The 24,226-nt window shown below is 32.5% G+C and overlaps 1 protein-coding gene across 1 annotated transcript; it reads left to right on the top strand.

Moving 5' to 3' along the window:
* Positions 1–71: 71 nt before the first annotated feature.
* LOC127701892 (malonate--CoA ligase ACSF3, mitochondrial-like) lies at positions 72–22,388 on the top strand. The gene is made up of 8 exons (XM_052205867.1): positions 72–189; positions 3,576–4,278; positions 7,037–7,228; positions 10,040–10,200; positions 14,359–14,504; positions 16,823–16,942; positions 18,839–18,955; positions 21,716–22,388. The coding sequence occupies exons 2-8, from the start codon at positions 3,577–3,579 to the stop codon at positions 22,087–22,089; spliced, it is 1,812 nt and encodes a 603-aa protein (XP_052061827.1). The 5' UTR covers positions 72–189; position 3,576; the 3' UTR covers positions 22,090–22,388.
* Positions 22,389–24,226: the final 1,838 nt, after the last annotated feature.

Here is a 24,226-nt window from a genome sequence, read left to right as displayed (position 1 = left end):
AGCTGAAGTTTTCCACATGCAAGTTATAATACCAACAATTTCCAAATTTTAAAAATTTTAAAATGGAATAATCCAATATGGCTGCGCCCATTGATGTCAATATTTGGAGCAGCAAAAACTGCTGATAACGATTGTTTTACTGCATACTCTTATACACAATCTCTTACTTGAATTTCTTTATTGTCTTAGGTAAACTAGCTGACTTACTTACACGATTCCTTAGCTACATACACAAGACATGTTAAACTAAGTTATGACATTTATATTTATACTAATTTATCTAGTATGGCCCTAGTCCAAATGATAAATTTATGACTACAAAGGTTATTTTTGATTTTTCTGTTACACATTGAAGGAAGGTGTCCAACAATATTATCAAAAAGCCCCACATAACGCATAATTATTTGCACTAGCCTGGCCCCATGCCCTTAATTAGATCATGACTTTTGCATTTTTAAGAATGATAAGATATAATATATTATTAAACTTATTATTTATTTAAATTATTTTTATGATCTTTTATATGAATTTTATTTTTGTCATATTGATTTGTGTGTTATCATTTTTTGTATGTCGAAACTATCAAGCCGTTTACATGAAGGGACCCCATTGGAAACAAGCCTAATAGAGCTTTCATGGGTTATCCCTGATAAAATATCAGCAATTTTTTTCCAATACACTTAAGGGTACTACACTCATAAACTGCCATTATATTTTACGAAGTATGTGTTAGTATTGTCTTTATGTATTGTATATTGTGTATTGTAAAACTCATATGGTTGATATTTTATTGAATAAAATATTATTATTAATTATTATTATATTAATTAAGATATTTTATTTTCCAAATTAGGTCCCCAGGGGGGCATACACACATAATCATTACAACATACAGTATTTTACATGACATTCATATAATACACCTAAAATATTGATATAAAGTTATACAGGCTTATGTAGGAGTGGGCTTTTACTCCTATAAGAAGTGTTTGAGATATGGGGGTACTGTCTTGGTTCACTAACTCACATATATAAGGTACTCCATTATATAATATAATTGTTTATTAAACATATGTGATGCATCCATAATATTTCATATCAAACAGATTCACAATAATATATAATTCCAGCAATAGATGTTTATATGACAAATACAATTCTCCAAGTGAATCAAAACTCTTAAGACCTAACTCTATAATTAATTTAACTGACCCTTTAGCCTATTACTTAATATTCTAAATTTATCTTATGTATCAAACCTCTGACCTTTTAATTACCAAATGGAAATGCTGAATTTGACAGAACATATTCATATAAAAATCTTTAACGTCTCATGTAGTGGTCAATAACATGTGAAATAAACAATTAATTACAATTAATTACTTTTCTGAACTACTTCTACTAAAGACACTAAAATCAACATCTGTTGTTTACTAATAAAACTAAGCATGCAAATTCTTTTATCTTCAACATGAAATAATTGAAATACTGAAAACTGATTAAAATGTTACTTTTAAAATTGTTATAAATTTACTCTACTATACTATTATATGTTAAATAAAAAAAGTTTTTAAGAGTTGCTACTCCAGAATGAAATGGAATCCTTTATGCAAGTTTATTTTTCGACTTCCTAAAAACAAAATGAACATGATGAAAGATAAATTTTTTTCTCAATTTTGTTTTAAGTACACATGACACATATTACATGTATTATTTGGAAAGTGAATGAAACCTTAATTTGTGTATTCATATAAATGTTTACATTTACATGTGCAAACAAATCATAAATAGAAGTCTCATATTGTGAAATGCCAAACATATTTATGATTTCAGTGAAAATGTTATACATGATTTTTATTTAGTAATGTTGTGAACAAAAGAGTTTGAATTTATTTTAAATGGATGAAATAAGGCACTGGCTACGGTTACGTTGAAACGTATACATGGTATATAACAATAACAAAACATTATTGTTACTTTTAAGACTAATTGCCGGAATGCAAGGTTGGTCCAGTTAGGAACTGAGTGATTGATTACAGACGTAACAATAGTATTTATGTCTACAGTCACCTTATGTTATTGTTATGTCAATGCATTTCGCAATGTGCACATCAGTTTGCACAACTTTGGACATAAAACCATCTATCAGTGACTGCCATGCTTCAAATGAACAGTACTTTTTTATCCTCAAAATATTCATGTTTTCGTCTAAAAGATTTGTTGGAAACATATGATGTATGGATATGCGATATTGTATAATTGAATTAATTTAGACTAACAGGGTTTTCAAGTTATTGTAATATATATTACATACATATATATGCATCAAAATGCTTTGACGTAACAATAACGCGATGTAACTGTAGACACAAATCTTATTATTATGTCTGTAATTAATCTTTTCTTAACCCTACCTTGCATTCCTATAATTATCATGATTATAGTCTTAAATGTACAATGACAAAAAATGAATGATGTAACAATAATTTTTCGTTATTTATGTTTTCAACCTAATCGTAGCCAGTACCTTGAAAAAAACACCTGGCTATTTTAAAGAACCATATCTGACTGTCTCAACTCAAGAATTTTTTTTTTTATGGTTAATTTAACAAATGTTTAACATGTTTAAAAAAAAAACCAGCTTGTCTGCCAGTTCTAAGCATATCAAGCATGACAAGGCAATTTTACAACTAAAGGTTAATGATTGTTTTTAAAGCTGTGCATACATTTATTTATTGTACTAAATTTTATTGCAGAGAAAAGTATTTGTTGCACTAAACATGCTAAACTTTAATGTAGAAAATTTTGTTTTTTTATCCCCCAATAGATTTTCAACATGCAAATAATTTCAAATAAGTATCATCCTTAATTGCATACATGTACATGGCATATTTAAGCAAGTTTATTACAATGGTTGCAATGAAATACTGTGATTTCCCAGTTAAATTCAAAATGATTTCACATGTGAAACATGTCCGATTATTTTACTTGTTGAATTTTTAGTTATTCTAAAAACATGATAAATAATGATGAATGGTTAATCCAATGATACCTTATATAATACAGTGTTTTTGTCTTTGTTATTATTGTAACTTAATTAATGTAACTAGGAACAAGAAAAATATGATGCAAATATTTTCACCTTTAAAACATGCAATTTTCAGCACTGTATGCAAAATATACAAAGCAAAGAAATTGGGACATAAAGTTTAAAAATCAACTTATTCAAAGAAAAAAAGGTTTTGAGTCAAATATCTAAGTTCTTGAATGTGATATGGTACTACATTGAAATAAACCTCTTTAATATTGCATTGGTAAATAGTTTCATTCTTAACACATTGTCTGTCACATGTATACCAATTATCATTTGTAGAATAAAATTAAATGTTCAGAAAAAGGGAGGAGATACCTATAGCGGTGGGGGTTGAATACAAAAGCCACAATTTGAGAAAACACAGAAGAACATACACATGTACAAAAACGATACTTATTTTTGTTATGCATATATACATCTAAATGTGTGATAAATCGTAGATGATTTGTATGTAAATAACTATATATGGTTTTTTTTTCAGGATGTTTATCAGAAGAATTTATTCTATGGTGAAGATCAGTGGTTCATATAGATCACTTATATCTGTGTCACAAGCAACAAAAGCAATAAGCTCAAATATATGCAGAAGATGTTTTCACAGGTACTATAGTGTCCAAGCCACAAAAGATCTGCCACAGCCTGTCTTTCTTCAAGCAGAGAAGTATCAAAACAAAGTTGCAATAATAGACCAACATGGTAGCTTTAAATATCAGGATATTTTACATTATAGTAAAACACTTTCACAGGAAATTATAGAACAAGTCAATGGTAATAGCAAGAATGAATCTCTTCCAGAAAACACCCATGTGGCATTCCTATGTGACAATGATGTATCTTATGTTGTGGCACAATGGGCCACATGGATGGCAGGAGGTGTGGCAGTCCCACTTTGTAAAAGTCATCCACAAAATGAATTAGAATATGTTATCCAAAATGCACAATGTTCAATAGTTTTAACCACAGCAGACCACCTTCATAAAGTAGAACCTATAACAAAAAAATTAAGCATTCCACTCCGAGTATTAGAGAAGGAAAACTATACAGGATATTACGAAGCAGACCAGAACGCTTGGTTTATTGATCGACATATGAGTTTAGATTGTAAAAATCTGGTAAAACATAACCATTATAAAAACCAGTCATGCTTGATTATATATACTAGTGGAACCACAGGGAGACCAAAGGTACATAGAATAGATAGTAAGCCCAAATAAATATATATTTGTTTCCTGCCTCCTGACTTAACAAAATAGGAGAGAGGTAGAAAGGTAATATAATTCCATTTGTTAAAATATTTTACATATAGACATACATGTAGAGAAATATTTTGGACTTTAACAGTGTTTAACCAAAAAATGTCTATAAAATGAGTTAGGGTAGGTATGAAAACTTAGGGTAGGTAAGGAGGCAGGAAACAGAACTATAAATTCCTTCAATGTTACCCACCTTTAATCATGATAATAGTCAACAGTTTTTATACGACTGCAAAAAATTTTGCGGTCTTATATTGGTATCACGTTGTCGTCTTTGTCAGCGTTGTCCGAAGACATTTGGTTTCCGGACAATAACTTAAGTATAAGTGAATAGAAATCTATACAATTTTAACACAAGGTTTATAACCACAAAAGGAAGGTTGGGATTGATTTTGGGAGTTATAGTCCTAACTGTTTAGGAATAAGGGGCCAAAAATGGGTCCAAATAAGTATTTTTCGCGTTTCCAGACAATAACTTGTGGAATGGTGTATGGATCTCTCTGAAATTATACCACAAGTTTCCAAACCACAAAGGGATGGTTAGGATTGGCTTTGGGGGGTAATTGCTCAAACCGTTTAGGAATTAGGGGCAAAAAAGGGGGAAAAACAAGGGTTTCCTTGTTATTGGACAATTACTTTTAAGTACAATGTTTTGTGTTTGGATTACCTCCCTTACACTGCTTTTGAATTATGTATAAAGTAATGTTGTATTGTCTTGAGGTGATAAGCTGTCAATTTATTTTTAGAAGTTACTATTAAAAATGCTGATTAAGGAATATTAATTTTAGACATGATTATGTATGTCATTTTCTATTTTAAGACTTTTATGATGTATTTAAATGGGTAATTATGGTTGCAAACTCCATTGGAAATTTGAATTGAAATAATGACCATAATAATGATATCTTGAGGGAAAGAATTTTTTTTTGAAAAAGGGGGGGGGGAGGTGAAAAAAAAATTGGGGGGGGGGGGGACATTTTTTTTTTTCTCATTTCAGATTTCTGAAATTATAAAAAAAAAAAATTTATTGGGGGGGGGGGGGGGGCAATTCACAACAGCATAGTGTATTGCACAAAAGCAAAAAAAAAGGGGGGGGGGGGGGGTAAAAAAAAATTTTTTTTTGGGGGGGGAGGGGTTTAATTCGCCACAGCATAGTGTATTGCTCAAAAGCAAAAAATTGAATATAAATTCAAATCATATAACCAATTCTAAGTTATTTGACTACAGTTATTCTGTGTCAGAAACCTATTATGTGTCAAATATTTAATTACAATCCAAATTCAGACCTGTATTGAGCTCGAATATTGTGTCCATTTTTGCCCCAACTGTTTAGGGTTGGACCTCTGCGGTCGTATCCAGCTGCGCTCTTTGAAGCAATTTATTTTGTAATGTAAGAGTAGTCTCTCTTTCCTTTCTGTAAGAAGTTTTTTAGTCCCCTACCGACAAAGTCGATGGGGACTTTAGGTTTGCACTCCATCCATCTGTCTGTCTGTCTGTCTGTCTGTCTGTCTGTCCTTCTGTCAGTCCGGCAAATCAGTTTTCCACACTTTTTTTCTTCATGCTTGAAGATATTGATTTGATATATTGTATATTGTTTTATCATGACAAGTTACAGATCAAGTTCAAATTTTGTTCCGGTCTGATAATTTTGTGCAGAGTTATGGTCCTTGGACTTGGAAAATTCACTCAAATATTCAGTTTTCCGCACTTTTTTTGGTCATTCTTGAAGATATTGATTTGATAATTGGTACATTGTTTTATCATGACAAGTTGCAGATCAAGTTTGAATTTTGTTCCGGTCTGATGATTTTGTGCAGAGTTATGGTCCTTGGACTTAGAAAATTCACTCAAATAATCAGTTTTCCACACTTTTTTTCGTCATGCTTGAAGATATTGATTTGATAATTGGTATATAGTTTTATCATGACAAGATACAGACCAAGTTTGAATTTTGTTTCGGTTTGATGATTTTTTGCAGAGTTATGGTCCTTGGACTTAGAAAATTCACTTAAATTATCAGTTTTCCACACTTTTTTTCGTCATGCTTGAAGATATTGACTTGATATTTGTTATATAGTTTACACCATGACAAGTTACAGATCAAGTTAGCATTTTGTTCCAGTACAATTAATTTTTAACCGGTAGGGGACTATGTATTGCCATGCAATACTCTCAGAATGCTTGTTTTTTTTTATTTATTTCAACTGGTTTCTTATTGGAGAGCAGTTATCACTTTTGAATGATTTTCATTTCTGATGTTCATTAGGTATTTAAAGAACAGAACTTCTAGTTAACATGTAATATTAAACTTTTCAATAAAAAAAGTCATAATGCATGACCGTTTAACCAAATACATATACTCACAGGTGTATACCTGTTATAAGATACCTGGGTCTCACATGTATACTTATTATAAGATCTCTGGACCTAACAAGAGCAATGAATGTATAATGGTACTTTAATCAAATATATGTATCTGATTTGAGATCTTCACAAAAACAAATGCACAAGATGTATCCCAAATTTTTCTCTAATATTTTAATTACAGAAAATAATGATTGAAACTTTAGTTTTCATGATTATTGCCAGGTTCTACTTGCAATTGTTCATTTTGATTCTTATAAATGTTTTCAAGGCAGACATATGAAGCGCTGTTTAATGTCTAAATATATTGTCCATTTTGTTTCAGGGTGTTGTACTGACCTACGGAAATATTCACTGTAACATTACAGGAATGATATCAGCTTGGGAATGGACGTCTAACGATGTGATATTACATGTTTTGCCCTTACATCATGTCCATGGTGTAGTTAATGCATTAATGGTACCATTATACTGTGGGGCAACCTGTGTTATGTTGCCAAAATTTGATGAAAAAGTGGTAAGATAACTTTGAAATAGCTAACTACCAGTATGTGGTATGGGTTTTGCTCATTGTTGAAGGCCATACAATGACCAATAGTTGTTAACTTCTACGTCATTTGGTCTCTGGTGGAGAGTTGTCTCATTGGCAATCATACTACATCTTCTTATGTTCATTTTTATATGAGATACAGCAGACTGTCAGAAATATGAAAACAATCAACTTCGTATAAGCAACATCTTGTACTGTTGTACAAATACAGTGTATCTGTTTGGACATAGTTAAAGTGATTGGACTGACCAAATAATTTGAAAGTAAAAAATAACAACTTTACCTACATGTAAATGAAATCAATTTAGTTGTAAATAGATGATTATGTCTCATTTACATAAATAAAAAGCACTTTTGCTGCATCTTATGACACAATCAAACAAAATAAGATGTGTTAATTTTAACATTGTTAAACCTGGATAACTTAAAAAAAATGTTTAGCTGGTTAGTTTATTTGCGTAGATAGCATGGTAAAGGGAACTGTATCTGTAGATAGACATTTTTATGCCCCCGCTGTAGTGGAGGGGGCATTAAGTTTTACCCTTTTCCGTCTCTACGTACGTCCCAAAGTTGGTTACTGTTCTCTAACTTTAGTTTGCCTCAACCAAATTGTATGAAACTTATACACAATGCTTATTACCACAAAACACAGATCAAGTTTGAATTTTGGTGGCGTCACTTTAACCGTTTTAGAGTTATGTCCCTTTACAAATGGAAAAATTGCTGAATTTTTTGTTTCCGTTCTCTAACTTTAGTTTGCCTCAACCAAATGTTATGAAACATATACACAATGCTTATTACCACAAAACACAGAACAAGTTTGAATTTTGGTGGTGTCACTTTTACTGTTCTAGAGTTATGCCCCTTAACAAAGGGAAAAATTGCTGAAGTTTTCGTTTCCGTTCTCTAACTTAAGTTTGCCTCAACCAAATGTTATGAAACTTATACACAATGCTTAGTACCACAAAACACAGATCAAGTACAAATTTGGGTAGTGTCACTTTTACCGTTCTTCAGTTATGTCCCTTTATAACTTTATATGATATGCTAGCGGGGGCATCATCTGTGTCCCATGGACACATTCCCCATTTATTTATTTAATACAAGACTCAAGATTTCTAGCTATTGTTTGACTAAGAGCATATAGAGTGCAATGATTTAAATTTGAAATGCTTTAATTCCATCTAGAAACTTTTTTGTCGTCATCCTCTGCGTCTGCCTCATCGTCATTGTCCGAAGACACATTTGGTTTCCGGACAATAACTTTTGTTTAAGTGAATGGATCTCTATGAAATTTTACAAGAAGGTTCAATACCACAAAAAAGAAGGTTGGGATTGATTTTGGGGGTTTATGGTACCAAAAGTTTAGGAATAAGGGGCCAAAAAGGGGCCAAAAACAAGCATTTTTGTCGAGCCTGTGACTTTTGTCGCAGAAAGCTCGACATAGGGATAGTGATCCGGCGGATGCGGCATTAGCTAACTTCTTAAAAGCTTTATATTTTAGAAGGTGGAAGGGCTGGATGCTTCATACTTTGTATATGGATGCCTCATGTTACGAAGTTTCCGTCAGTCACATGTCAAATGTCCTTGACCTCATTTTCATGGTTCAGTGACTACTTGAAAAAAAAGTTAAGATTTTTTGTAATGTTAAATTCTCTCTTATTATAAGTAATAGCTATAATTGGTATGTGAGTACCTTGCAAGGTCCTCATGCCCGTCAGACAGTTTTCACTTGACCTCGACCTCATTTCATGGATCAGTGAACAAGGTTAAGTTTTGGTGGTCAAGTCCATATCTCAGATACTATAAGCAATAGGTCTAGTATATTCGGTGTATGGAAGGACTGTAAGGTGTACATGTCCAACTGGCAGGTGTCATCTGAACTTGACCTCATTTTCATGGTTCAGTGGTCAAAGTTAAGTTTTTGAGTTTTGGTCTTTTTTTCTAATACTATATGCAATAGTTCAACTATATTTGATGTATGGAAATATTTTATGATCTATTTGTCAGTCACGCAGGTTTTTTATTTTCTTTGACCTCATTTTCAAGGTTCATTGCTCAGTGTTAAGTTTTTGTGTTTTGGTCTGTTTTTCTTAAACTATAAGCAATAGGTCAACTATATTTGTTGTATGGAAGAATTGTTAGCTGTACATGCCTGCCTAGCATGGTTCATCTGACCTTGACCTCATTTTCATGGTTCATTGGTCAATGTTTAGTTTACTTGGTTAATGTTAAGTTTATGTGACAGTTGTAATAAAGCTTTATATTTAGGACTATCAACATAATATCAATGATTAGTAAAGAAGGCGAGACATTTCAGCATGTGCACTCTTGTTGTAAATTCCGGACAATAACTTGTGTGTAAGTGTATGGATCTCTCTGACATTGTACCACAAGGTTCCAAATCTCAAAGGGAAGGCTGGGATTGAGTTTGGGGATAATTGCTCCAAAGGGGGGGGGTCAAAAAGTTTGGGGGGGGGGGGGTTCCAATTTTTGTAAGGGGTTCATATTTTTTTTCCTTCAAAATTTCAATAGATTTTTAAGATCTTTGACCACATTTATTTTGTGTCAGAAACCTATATTATGTCAAAAATTTGATCACAATCCAAATTCAGACAGTATCAAGCTTGAATATTGTGTCCAAATATGCCCCAACTGTTTAGGGTTCGACCTCAGCGAAGCATTTTATTTATTAATATTTTATCGTGACTGTAATGAAAAATTGGACTCACTGGCATTGATTTATATCAACTCAATTATCTAGTTATTTTGTTTTAGGTTTGGGAGAAACTTGCAGTTAAAAGAAAGACTGGAATAGACATCACTATTTTTATGGCTGTGCCAACAATTTATGCCAAGTTGATAGAATACTATGAAAGAAGTGAAGAGGAGAACCAACTAGCTTCTCAATTCCTGTCTGCCTCATGTGAAAATATAAGGTAATAAACTTTCCTGTATCATAATACTAGTTCCTACTAAATATGTTTGTTTTTAGCATCAATTTTACAAATTTTAGATCATTTAGAGGGAGGACCAAAACATGAACATGCTTATATGTTTATGGTTAAAGAAAATAGTTCCAGCCCCTTTTATAAGTTAGTTAAACTAAACGCTTTCACTCATTTTCATGCCAGGGCCTTTCACATGACATACTAGGAATTAACAAACATCAAAGAAACAGTACTTTTATTGCTGCTGTTCATCATGCGCCTTAATTATTTAAGAGTGTGTTCCTTAAGACTTAATGTACATGTAATTTAGCTGGTATAGGTATAAATCAGTTATCTTTTGACTGAACCTGTTATTTTTTTTTTTGGATATGATTTAAAGGGGATTAAGAACATACTAACCTGTTAAATTTTTGTGGATATGATTTAAGGGGGATTTACAACATACAAACCTGTTAAATTTTTGTGGATATGATTTAAGGGGAATTTAGAACATACAAACTTGTGAAATTTTTGTGGATATGATTTAAGGGGGATTTAGAACATACCAACCTGTTAAATTTTTGTGGATATGATTTAAGGGGGATTTAGAACATACGAACCTGTTAACTTTTTGTGAAATTTTTGTGGATCTGATTTAAGAGGGATTTAGAACATATGAACTTGTTAAATTTTTGTTAAATTTTTGAGGATATGATTTAAGGGGGATTTAGAACATACAAACCTTTTAAATTTTTGTCGATATGATTTAAGGGGAATTTAGAACATAGGAAACTGTAAAATATTTGTGGATATGATTAAAGGGGAATTTAGAACATACAAACCTGTGAAATTTTTGTGGATGTGATTTAAGGGGGATTTAGAACATACGAACCTGTTAAATTTTTTGTTGATATGATTTAAGGGGGATTTAGAACATACAAACTTGTGAAATTTTTGTGGATGTGATTTAAGGGGGATTAAGAACATACGAACCTGTTAAAATTTTTTGTTAAATGAATTAAGGGGGATTAAGAACATACAAACATGTGAAATTTTTGTGGATGTGATTTAAGGGGGATTTAGAACATACGAACCTGTTAAAATTTTGTGGATATGATTTCAGGGGGATTTAGAACATAAGAACCTGTTAAATTTTTATTGATATGATTTAAGGCGAATTTAGAACATACAAACCTGCTAAATTTTTGTGGATGTGATTTAAGGGGGATTTAGAACATATATCAATGAAACAGCAACCTAACAATACAAAAAAACTCTCCAAAAATGTCTTGGTGAGAATTGAGGAGGTGGATGTTTTCCAAGAAACAAGATCAGGATTAAACATGATGAAATCAATGGATTATCCTTACAGTATTCTTTAAACCTGACAAAATAAGTGCAGTATTCATAACATCACAAAATGAGTGGTATTCTCAACATGATATGATAAGTGGGACACTCTTACATTGACAAAATGATTGGTATTCTCAACATGATATGATAAGTGGGACACTATTACATTGACAAAATGATTGGTATTCTCAACATGATATGATAAGTGGGACACTCTTACATTGACAAAATGATTGGTATTTTATTGACAAAGGAAAATAAGTGGGATAATAATCACAATACCGGTATGTCAAAATTAGTAGTGGACTAACATCATGATACAATGAGTGATATTCTCAACATCATAACAAAATAAATAGTTTATTCATAACATGACAAAATAAATAGTTTATTCACAATATGAAAAAATAAGTAGAGTATTCACCATATGGCTTAATAAGTACGATATTCACAATATGACTAAATAAGTAGGGTATTCACCATATGACTAAATAAGTAGGGTATGCACAATATGACTAAATAAGTAGGGTAATCACAATATGACTAAATAAGTAGGGTATACACCATGACTAAATAAGTAGGGTATGCACAATATGACTAAATAAATAAGGTATTCACAATATGACTAAATAAGTAGGGTATACACCATGACTAAATAAGTGGGTAATCACAATATGACTAAATAAGTAGGGTAATCACAATATGACTAAATAAGTAGGGTATGCACAATATGACTAAATAAATAAGGTATTCACAATATGACTAAATAAGTAGGGTATACACCATGACTAAATAAGTGGGTAATCACAATATGACTAAATAAGTAGAGAATTCACCATATGACTAAATAAGTAGGGTAATCACAATATGACTAAATAAGTAGAGAATTCACCATATGACTAAATAAGTAGGGTAATTGCAATATGACTAAAAAAGTAGAGAATTCACCATATGACTAAATAAGTAGGTTATTCACCATATGACTAAATAAGTAGGGTATTCACCATATGACTAAATATGAAGGGTAATCACAATATGACTAAATAAGTAGGGTATTCACAATATGACTAAATAAGTAGGGCCAAAAAAAAATATGTCTGTTAACGGTTACCTGACCGACCCTACTTTTGAGTGCCGACTCTAAGTCATTTTATTTCCATTGTAAAGTGAAAAATAAACTGAACTCGTTTCAGAAGCGAAGTTAGTGTTGCCAATAATATAAATCAATTGCCTGATACATCCCAATGTTTTAAGGAAGTTCGCGACTCGTGTGATGAAATAAACACTTTGCCGCCATTTTTTTCCAACCAATAACCAAGGGAAATAATCCAATCATTAAAATAATGGGTAAAATCGGCCCGTGATCAACTCGGACCACGACAAGACGAAACCGCATGACTCAAAATCATGTCACAAAAAATAAAATGAAAAAATAAAATAAAATGGAAATACCGACCTACCTACCCTATTTTTTTAAAGTATGTAACCTTAAACAGACATATATTTTTTTTTGGCCTAGGGTATACACCATGACTATAAATAAGTAGGGTAATCACAATATGACTAAATAAGTAGGGTATACACCATGACTAAATTAGTAGGGTAATCACAATATGACTAAATAAGTAGGGTATACACCATGACTAAATAAGTAGGGTAATCACAATATGACTAAATACGTAGGGTATTTACAATATGACTAAATAAGTAGGGTATTCACAATATATAATAAATTAAATAGTAAATTAGCAATATGATGAAATATGTAGGTTATTAACAATATATAAAAATAAAAAGATGTGGTATGATTGCCAATGAGACAACTCTCCACAGATACCAATTGACATAGAAGTTAGCACCTATTTGTCACTGTATGGCCTTCAACAATGAGCAGAACCCATACAACATACACTGACATAGCAAGCTAAAAAAGGCCCAGACATGACAAATGCTAAACAATTCAAACCAAGAAAAGAAAACCAACGGCCAGATTTATGTACAAATCAATTCAGGAAAAACAAATATGTTGTAAGGCCATAAATGAGAACCACTTGGGACAGCCACAAACAGAATGTGGCGGGCTTAAACATGTTTTTGGGTGCACCCTTTCTTTAATCTGGGACAGTGGTGAAACTGCACAACACAAAAACAAAATTTACACAACAATAAAAGAAAAAAAATATGATATACTGTTAAACAACAACAAAAGATATCCCCTGAATTACAGGTTCCTTACTAGGTGACAGGCACATACAGAATGAGGCAGAGTTAAACATGTTTGTGGGTGTCCAACCAACCCCTAATCTGGGACAGTGGTTTAACAGCACAACAGATGAACAAACTATAAATATCAGTTAAAAAGGGCTTTACTCATCAGATCAATACAAAACACAAAAACACTAGAGACACAAGGTATAGGTCTGAGAGTACTCACAGTTACTGAAAGCTAGTTCAAACCAAAAACAAATAAAAAAGTCATATATCTAAGATTAAAAAAGCAATCAGTACACATATAATGGATTTAGTGTAAAGATGTCATAAACAGTCAGAGAAAACATGATCTTGTGCATTGCCAAAATATACATGTAGATATCGACAGAATGTTCATAGCTGCATTATAAGATATATTAACTTAAGGTAGTTTTGTTTTAATTTATTGATAACAAAATCACTATTTATACCAATCAAAAGATATTCAAGATCTAATTACCATACTAGTGTTAAATTGATAACATTTTAGAATAAGTTTATTTAAAGTATCAATAAGTTTACATTAGATTAACAAGCTCAATAAAAAGTATAACTTTTCTTAAGATTGATGGTATCAGGGTCAGCTGCCTTACCAAGGACAGTTATGGACAAGTGGAAGGTGATTAGTGGACATACATTACTGGAGAGATATGGGATGACAGAGTTAGGCATGGTGCTGACTAATCCATTACAAGGGGAACGAATTCCTGGTAAAGTTACTTAAATAGGTAGTATTAATACTTCATAGCAAGTGCATGCTTAAGTTTGTATATTTGTTGTACATTTTTATACGCCCGTTTACGGGAAGTATTATGGTATACCGTTGTCCGTCTGTCCGTCCAACCGTCCGTCTGTCCATCGGTCTGTCCGTCGTCAACATGTCGGACATTAACTCAAAAATGCTTTAACCAATTTGCATAAAACTTTGGTGAATTGTTTATATCTATTGACGTGAGCTCCCTTTCGTTTTATATAAAATTTAGATTTTACGTTTCCGAGTTATGGGGTTTTATTCATTAAAAAAAGGGGGATTTTCCAGTTTTCAGGCAATAAGTCAAGAATGCTTTCACCAACTTGCAAGAAATTGTGGTGAATTGTTTATATCTATTGACATGAGCTCCCTTTCAATTTTTATAAATTTTAGATTTTACGTTTCCGAGTTACTGGGTTTTATTCATAAAAAAGGGGGGATTTTCCAGTTTTCGGACAAAAACTAAAAAATGCTTTCAGCAATTCTTATGAAACTTTGGTGAATTGTTTGTATGTATTGATGTAAGCTCCCTTCAGAATTTTATAAATTTTACATTTTATGTTTCTGAGTTATGGGGTTTTATTCATTAAAAAAAGGGCTGATTTTCCAGTTTTCGGACAATAACTCAAAAATGCTGTCACCAATTCTCATGAAACTTTGGTGAATTGTTTATATCTATTGATGTAAGCTCCCTTTTTGTTTTCATAAATTTCTAATATGACATTGAGAATTAATTGAACTTTATTTGTTTATAGTCTGACAACAGATTTACCAAGTATTGCACAACAGCAAGAAATCTTTAATTGAATATACATTCAATTCATATAACCAATTTCAAGATCTTTGACTACATTTATTCAGAAACCTATAATATGTCAAATATTTAATTACAATCCAAATTCAGACCTGAATCAAGCTTCAATATTGTGTCCATTTTTGCCCCAACTGTTCAGGGTTGGACCTCTGCGGGCGTATCTAGCTGCGCTCAGCGAAGCAGTTTTTATTTCTGCAATTTAAGATTTACCCAAACAAATGGGTACTTGGTAATCATTTTAGAATGCTACAAATAAAGGATCAAAGCTCTTTAAAGCTTTACAGGTAACAAATAAGATGGAGGGTGACACACATGATGTGTTATTTTCCATTTTTGTCAGTGTGGTTGCAAGCATAATTATCCACGCCAATACCTAATGTAAAGTTATCTGATAAGTTTCAGGTTTTGGAAGAAGTAATTTATATTTAGTATAGTTTACATAATTATCGATGCATCTCATTAAAATTTTGACTGGTGCATTATGATTAATTTACAATAATGATTCATTGACTAGTATAAAGGTGTTTATTTCAATTCATTTTAAGCTCACCTGGTCCAAAGGGACAAGTGAGCTTTTCTCATCACTTGTCTTATCTTGAAAACCACTACAATTGAGAAAATCTGACAGGGCCAGAAATATGGAGAATGTTGAGATCTTCATATTGTCTATTTAAATGAAAACTGTCAGACGACTTTTTACTAATTTTTGCCCTTAAATGACGATTTTTTTCTCATTTTTGGCATTTTTGCCTATTATCTAAAAAACAATAACATGAATAATAGATAGAGACAAACTTTGAAGAGCAACATTGCTGAAATCGTCAGAATACTATTTATTGGAGTTTTTGCCCTTTAGAATAAAAATAAGGAGATGTGGTATGATTGTCAATGAGACAACTATCCACCCAAGTTCAAATAAAGTGACAATTTTTATCAATGTTTTGCATTTTTGCCTTACATCATGATAATTATTATAGATGGGTAGAAACTTAGATAAGTAAAAGTGATCAGCTCGACAAGATCTACAATTCAAGCATATGGAAGAAATCGTCTGACAGCTTATTAGAGTTTTTGCCCTTTAATGACGATTTTAACCCATTTTTTGCGTTTTTGTCTTATATCATAAAAAATATTTTTTTGTGTTTTAGAAGATAGAGAAAAATTGTAAACAGAAAAATTATCACCAATACAACATCAACAAAAAAAAGATTTTTGTCATAAATTCTATTCTGGTCTACAATGTTGAAGATGCACATTGACCTGGGTGAGCAACACACTCTTTAGAGCCTCTAGTTCAGATAGTTAGTAAGTGGCATACTTACAAATATGGTACAGATAACTTTATTCAAAAAATTATACTCAGTCTGACATATCTTAGACTTCGTAGCTTCGTTGATTTTTATATGGGATGAGAAAAACTTTGTTTATATAAAGTACCTGTTTTTTATACTATTTTTTGTAAGGAGCAGTAGGCAATCCATTTCCAGGTGTGAGGGTAGCCATCAGTAAACCTAATGTTTATAGTACTAATAGTTATGATGTCATAGCAAAAGGAAACTCCACAACTACAAATGTGACAAAAGGTAATAACAATGGCAACATGAAAATCTACTTTTGACTTTAGGTAATTGGAATGGAAGGAGGAAACTCCTCAAGTACTAACACAAGTGTTGGCAATCACTATAGCAGCCAAAACCAACTCAGCAAATACTACAAGGACTAAACAGATAATTTAACTTAGCAAAAAGAACCCACAAAAAATACATATTTGATTAAGATGATTGCCTTGGCATTAGAAAAGCTCAAAAAGACTTTATATATTTATTTTTGCAACAAAAACATTATTTGTCATGATGATACAATGTATACAATTATAGAATGTAAACAGTTATATGATGTATACAATTGTATAGTGCAGACAAGACAATGTATACAGTTATACAATGCAGACAAGACAATGTATACAGTTATACAATGTAGACAAGTTTACAATGTAAACAGTTATACGATGTAGACAAGTATACAATGTAAACAGTTATACGATGTAGACAAGTATACAATGTATACAGTTATAGGATGTAGACAAGTATACAATGTATACAGTTATAGGATGTAGACAAGTATACAATGTATACAGTTATACGATGTAGACAAGTATACAATGTATACAGTTATACAATGTAGACAAGTATACAATGTAAACAGTTATACGATGTAGACAAGTATACAATGTAAACAGTTATACGATGTAGACAAGTATACAATGTATACAGTTATAGGATGTAGACAAGTATACAATGTATACAGTTATATACGATGTAGACAAGTATGCAATGTAAACAGTTATACGATGTAGACAAGTATACAATGTAAACAGTTATACGATGTAGACAAGTATACAATGTATACAGTTATAAGATGTAGACAAGTATATATACAGTTATACGATAAAGACAAGTATACAATGTATACAGTTATAGGATGTAGACAAGTATACAATGTATACAGTAATAGGATGTAGACAAGTATACAATGTATACAGTTATATAAGATGTAGACAAGTATACAATGTAAACAGTTAAACGATGTAGACAAGTATACAATGTATACAGTTATAGGATGTAGACAAGTATACAATGTATACAGTGATAGGATGTAGACAAGTATACAATGTATACAGTTATAGGATGTAGACAAGTATACAATGTAAACAGTTATACGATGTAGACAAGTATACAATGTATACCGTTATAGGATGTAGACAAGTATACAATGTACATGTATACAGTTATACGATGTTGACAAGTATACAATGTATACAGTTATACAATGTAGACAAGTATACAATGTATACAGTTATAGGATGTAGACAAGTATACAATGTATACAGTTATACGATGTATACAATTGAATGTGTATAATTATGTAATGTTCAAAATCATACAATTATACGATACACGTATATACAATTTTATGATGTATACTATTTTGCGATGTATACATTTAAACGATGAATTTAATTATACTATGTATACAATTATACAATGTGCGATGTATACAATCATATGATGAATACTTAAGCACATATATAAGTCTTGTCAACACCAAGTTCATATAGTTGGAAAGTTTAGCCTTTTTTTTTTGTAGAACATTATATTGTTCACTTTGATGGAATGAATAATTAGTTGTATTTTAAAATACATTGTCACAGTATAAGTCATTAGTCATCATTTTAGTGTTGAGACTTACTGTCAGAAATGGATTTGTTTAGAGGGACATGTTTAGGAAAATCATGTATTTAGAATTTTTATTTCATTTTTAATGGAAGTGGGGAAGAAATGAAAATAGCCTTATTGACATCAGTTCATTAATAAAGAAATAATCATTGTAAATGCGGCAATGCACTACTGCTTTGACAGGAGGAACACTTTATTTACATCTATCATACTGAATATTTATTTCTTTTCTTTTTAATAAAGGAATGGAAGGTGAGCAGGGAGAGTTATTAGTAAAAGGACCAACAGTATTCAAGGAATATTGGAAGAATCCGTCAGCTACTAAATCTAGTTTTACTAAAGATGGCTGGTTTAAAACAGGTCAGAATAATTCACATACCGGTACACCAAAGCTACCTCCAGAAAAAGTTATAAAAAGACGCAGTCATCTAGTCAGATCACTTGGCATACCCTATCTGATTTGTCAGTCTTTTATAAAAAAAAGGTTGAATATTTTCTCTCAGAATTGTTGATGTAAGGGAGCTACCATTTGATTTTTATGGGGGGGCTAGGATGAAAGTTGAAAAAAAAGGCAGGACAGGAGTTTTGAGTAAAACAAAAGGCAGGATGAGCAACTTGGCAAACAAAAAAGGCAGGATGACAATTTATGTAAAAAAAGGCAGGACCGAATAGAGTGAAAAATAAAAAGGCAGGACAGAGATTACAACTAAAAAAAAATGCAGGACAAAATTTTTCATCCTAGCCCCCCCCCCCCCCCCCCCCCCCCCCCCCCCCCCCCCATAAAAATCAAATGGTAGCTCCCTAAATGGGACAATATTAGCTGTTTTAAATTTCAGTTGGAGTCTTAGTCACTTTGGTATCTTCTGCCTCAATTTTAGGAAAAATGGACTATTTGCTTGCAGTATTATGCTCCATTGACTTTGAATTGAAGAACAGCAATTGAAACAATGTTTATTTGCTTTAGGTTTATCAAGTGTGTGTTTATGTCATGAATTTATACACCATGTCCCTTTATTCTGTTGAACTATAATTTTATTCAGATTTGTCAGGAAGGTTTGTCACATTCCTCCACATACAACTCAGAAAATATTTCTAAAAGCTCGTATAAGTTAAAAATTATCACCACTTTTATTTTTGTCGAGCCTGCGACTTTTGTCGCAGAAAGCTCGACATAGGGATAGCGATCCGGCGGCGGCGGCGGCGTTAGCTAACTTCTTAAAAGCTTTATATTTTAGAAGGTGGAAGGTCTGGATGCTTCATACTTTGTATATGGATGCCTCATGTTACGAAGTTTCCGTCAGTCACATGTCAAATGTCCTTGACCTCATTTTCATGGTTCAGTGACTACTTGAAAAAAAAGTTCAGATTTTTTGTAATGTTAGATTCTCTCTTATTATAAGTAATAAGATAACTATATTTGGTTTGTGCGTACCTTGCAAGGTCCTCATGCCCGTCAGACAGTTTTCACTTGACCTCGACCTCATTTCATGGATCAGTGAACAAGGTTAAGTTTTGGTGGTCAAGTCCATATCTCAGATACTATAAGCAATAGGTCTAGTATATTCGGTGTATGGAAGGACTGTAAGGTGTACATGTCCAACTGGCAGGTGTCATCTGACCTTGACCTCATTTTCATGGTTCAGTGGTTATAGTTAAGTTTTTGTGTTTTGGTCTGTTTTTCTTATACTGTATGCCATAGGTCTACTATATTTGGTGTATGGAATGATTGTAAGGTGTACATGTCTAGCTGGCAGGTGTCATCTGACCTTGACCTCATTTTCATGGTTCAGTGGTCAAAGTTAAGTTTTTGAGTTTTGGTCTTTTTTTCTAATACTATGTGCAATAGTTCAACTATATTTGGTATGTGCGTACCTTGCAAGGTCCTCATGCCCGTCAGACAGTTTTCACTTGACCTCGACCTCATTTCATGGATCAATGAACAAGGTTAAGTTTTGGTGGTCAAGTCCATATCTCAGATACTATAAGCAATAGGTCTAGTATATTCGGTGTATGGAAGGACTGTAAGGTGTACATGTCCAACTGGCAGGTGTCATCTGACCTTGACCTCATTTTCATGGTTCAGTGGTTATAGTTAAGTTTTTGTGTTTTGGTCTGTTTTTCTCATACTGTATGCCATAGGTCTACTATATTTGGTGTATGGAATGATTGTAAGGTGTACATGTCTAGCGGGCAGGTGTCATCTGACCTTGACCTCATTTTCATGGTTCAGTGGTCAAAGTTAAGTTTTTGAGTTTTGGTCTTTTTTTCTAATACTATGTGCAATAGTTCAACTATATTTGGTATGTGCGTACCTTGCAAGGTCCTCATGCCCGTCAGACAGTTTTCACTTGACCTCGACCTCATTTCATGGATCAATGAACAAGGTTAAGTTTTGGTGGTCAAGTCCATATCTCAGATACTATAAGCAATAGGTCTAGTATATTCGGTGTATGGAAGGACTGTAAGGTGTACATGTCCAACTGGCAGGTGTCATCTGACCTTGACCTCATTTTCATGGTTCAGTGGTTATAGTTAAGTTTTTGTGTTTTGGTCTGTTTTTCTTATACTATATGCAATAGTTCAACTATATTTGGTGTATGGAAATATTTTATGATCTATTTGGCAGTCACGCAGGTTTTATTTGACCTTGACCTCATTTTCAAGGTTCATTGCTCAGTGTTAAGTTTTTGTGTTTTGGTCTGTAAACTATAAGCAATAGGTCAACTCTATTTGTTGTATGGAAGAATTGTTAGCTGTACATGCCTGCCTAGCATGGTTCATCTGACCTTGACCTCATTTTCATGGTTCATTGGTCAATGTTTAGTTTACTTGGTTAATGTTAAGTTTATGTGACAGTTGTAATAAAGCTTTATATTTAGGACTATCAACATAATATCAATGATTAGTAAAGAAGGCGAGACATTTCAGCGTGTGCACTCTTGTTGAACATTGCAAGCAACATTTAAAAATCTGATATTTAGTTGTTGATTAAATCTTTCAGATGTAAATATATTTTGATAAATAAGTAAAAACTTTTGAAATTGCTTCAATTATCTATTCAAGTAAGTCTTCTGTCTTTAAAGCAGACCAATGAATTTTTTGTTTCACCATATTGAACAGGTGATACTGCAGTCTACACAGATGGGGTATACAGAATCATGGGAAGGACCTCTGTCGATATCATCAAGAGTGGCGGATATAAAATCAGTGCTTTAGACATAGAACGCCATCTACTGGAACATCCAGATATTTCAGAATGTGTGGTGGTGGGTTTACCTGACATTACCTGGGGTCAGAAGGTCGCAGCAGTTATAGTGACTAAATCAAATCACCATTTAAAACTCTTTGATTTAAAATCCTGGTGTCGCAATAAAATTCCTTCATACCAAATACCATCAGAACTAAAAAATGTCTCGGAAATTCCTAGAAATGCAATGGGAAAAGTCAACAAGAAGGAAATAGTTAAACAATTATTTAATGGAAGAAAAGTATGAATTTTGTGTGTTTTAAAATTTATGTATATGATAATTTGATTTTTATAGGTTAAATATACAAATGTTCCATCTTTAGCAGTTTCTGAGCATGCTTGCATATTATAATAAAAGTCTATAAGGGCTATACCTATACTGAACATATTTATATATTCTGTACTATGTGTAATTAGTTTAAGACACTAGGACTGTTTCTGAAATTTGATCCATTTCTGACTCTCAGTATCATTTCTATAATAAAAAAAAAAAGAAATTTTTGGTAAGAATTTATCTGCAAGTTAGATATATTTCACGCTGTTATAATTTTTATACGACCGCAAAAAAATTTTTGTGGTCGTATATTGGTATGACGTTGGCGTCGTCGTCGTCGTCTGGCGTCGTCCGAAGACACATTGGTTTTCGCACTCTAACTTTAGTTTAAGTGCATGGATCTCTATGAAATTTTACCACAAGGTTCAATACCACAAAAGGAAGGTTGGGATTGATTTTTGGGGTTATGGTACCAACAGTAAAGGAATTAGGGGCCGAAAAGGGGCCAAAAATAAGCATTTTTGTAACTTCCAGACATAACTTGTGTGTTAGTGTATGGATATCTCTGACATTGTACCACAAGGTTCCATATCACAAAAGGAATGCTGGGATTGATTTTGGGGGTAATTGCCTCAAAATTTTAGGAATTAGGGGCCAAAAAAGGGGCAAAAAACAAGCATTTTTCTAGTTTCATGACAATAACTTGTGTGTAAGTGTAAGGATCTTTCTGAAATTGTACTACAAGGTTCCATATCACAAAGGGAAAGCTGGAATTGAGTTTGGGGGTAATTGCCGAAACGTTTAGGAATTGGGGGCCAAAAAGGGGCCAAAAATAAGCATTTTTCTAGTTTCCAGACAATAACTTGTGTTCAAGTGTATGGATCTCTCTGAAATTGTACTGCAAGGTACCATACCACAAAGGGAAGGATGGGGGTAATTGCCTCAATATTTTAGGAATTAGGGGCCAAAAAGGGGCAAAAAAACAAGCTTTTTCTAGTTTCAGGACAATAAATTGTGTGTAAGTGTATGGATCTCTCTGAAATTGTACTGCAAGGTACCATACCACAAAGGGAAGGCTGGGATTGAGTTTGGGGTGATGAATCATAAGGGGGTTCAAAAAATTTGGGGGGGGGATTTTTTTTTTTTTCCTTTTTTCCTTTTTTTTTTCTTTTAAAATTTTCCATTTTAAGTTGGTTATTTCTGATTTATATTTAAAAGCAAATAATAATGATATGGTAGGAGATACACACCAAACAGGATGTGTAAATTATTATATAATAAGTATTGTGCAATAGCAAGAAATTTTCAATTGCACAGTATTGCACAATAGCAAGAAATCTTCAATTGCACAGTATTGCACAATAGCAAGAAATCTTCAATTGCACAGTATTGCGCAATAGCAAGAAATATCCAATAGCACAATATTGCGCAATAGCAAGAAATTGTCAATTGTACAGTATTGCGCAATAGCAAGAAATATTTAATTGCACAGTATTGTGCAAAAGAAGATTCTTCGTATAAATTGCTTATTTCTTGACCAATTTCAATGGGGTTTTATTCTTGAATTCCTGGGGTTCTTTAATATATATGCTGAATCTAACCGTGTATTTAGTATTTGGATTTTGGGCCCCGTTTTTAAATTGGTCCACACTGAGGTCCAAAGGGTCCAAAATTAAACTTTGTTTGATTTCATCAAAAATTGAATTATTGGGGTTCTTTGATATGCCGAATCTAACCGTGTATTTAGATTCTTAATTTTTGGTTCCGTTTTCAAATTGGTCTACATTAAGGTCCAAAGGGTCCAAAATTAAACTTAGTTTGATTTTAACAAAAATTGAATTCTTAGGGTTCTTTGATATGCTGAATCTAAACATGTATTTAGATTTTTGATTATGGGCCCAGTTTTCAAGTTGGTCCAAATCGGGGTCCAAAATTAAACTTTGTTTGATTTCAACAAAAATTGAATATATGGGGTTGTTTGATATGCTGAATCTAACCATGTATTTAGATTTTTGATTTTTGGGCCCCGTTATCAACTTTGTCCACATTGAGGTCAAAAGGGTCCAAAATTAAACTTTGTTTGATTTCATCAAAAATTGAATTCTTGGGG

The sequence above is a fragment of the Mytilus californianus genome, unplaced genomic scaffold (genome assembly GCF_021869535.1).
Source record: "Mytilus californianus isolate M0D057914Y unplaced genomic scaffold, xbMytCali1.0.p SCAF_5, whole genome shotgun sequence".
Classification (NCBI taxonomy): Eukaryota; Metazoa; Mollusca; class Bivalvia; order Mytilida; family Mytilidae; genus Mytilus; species Mytilus californianus.
The sequence above is the reverse complement of the archived record's forward strand: the minus strand, read 5'-3'. Positions and strand labels throughout refer to the sequence as shown.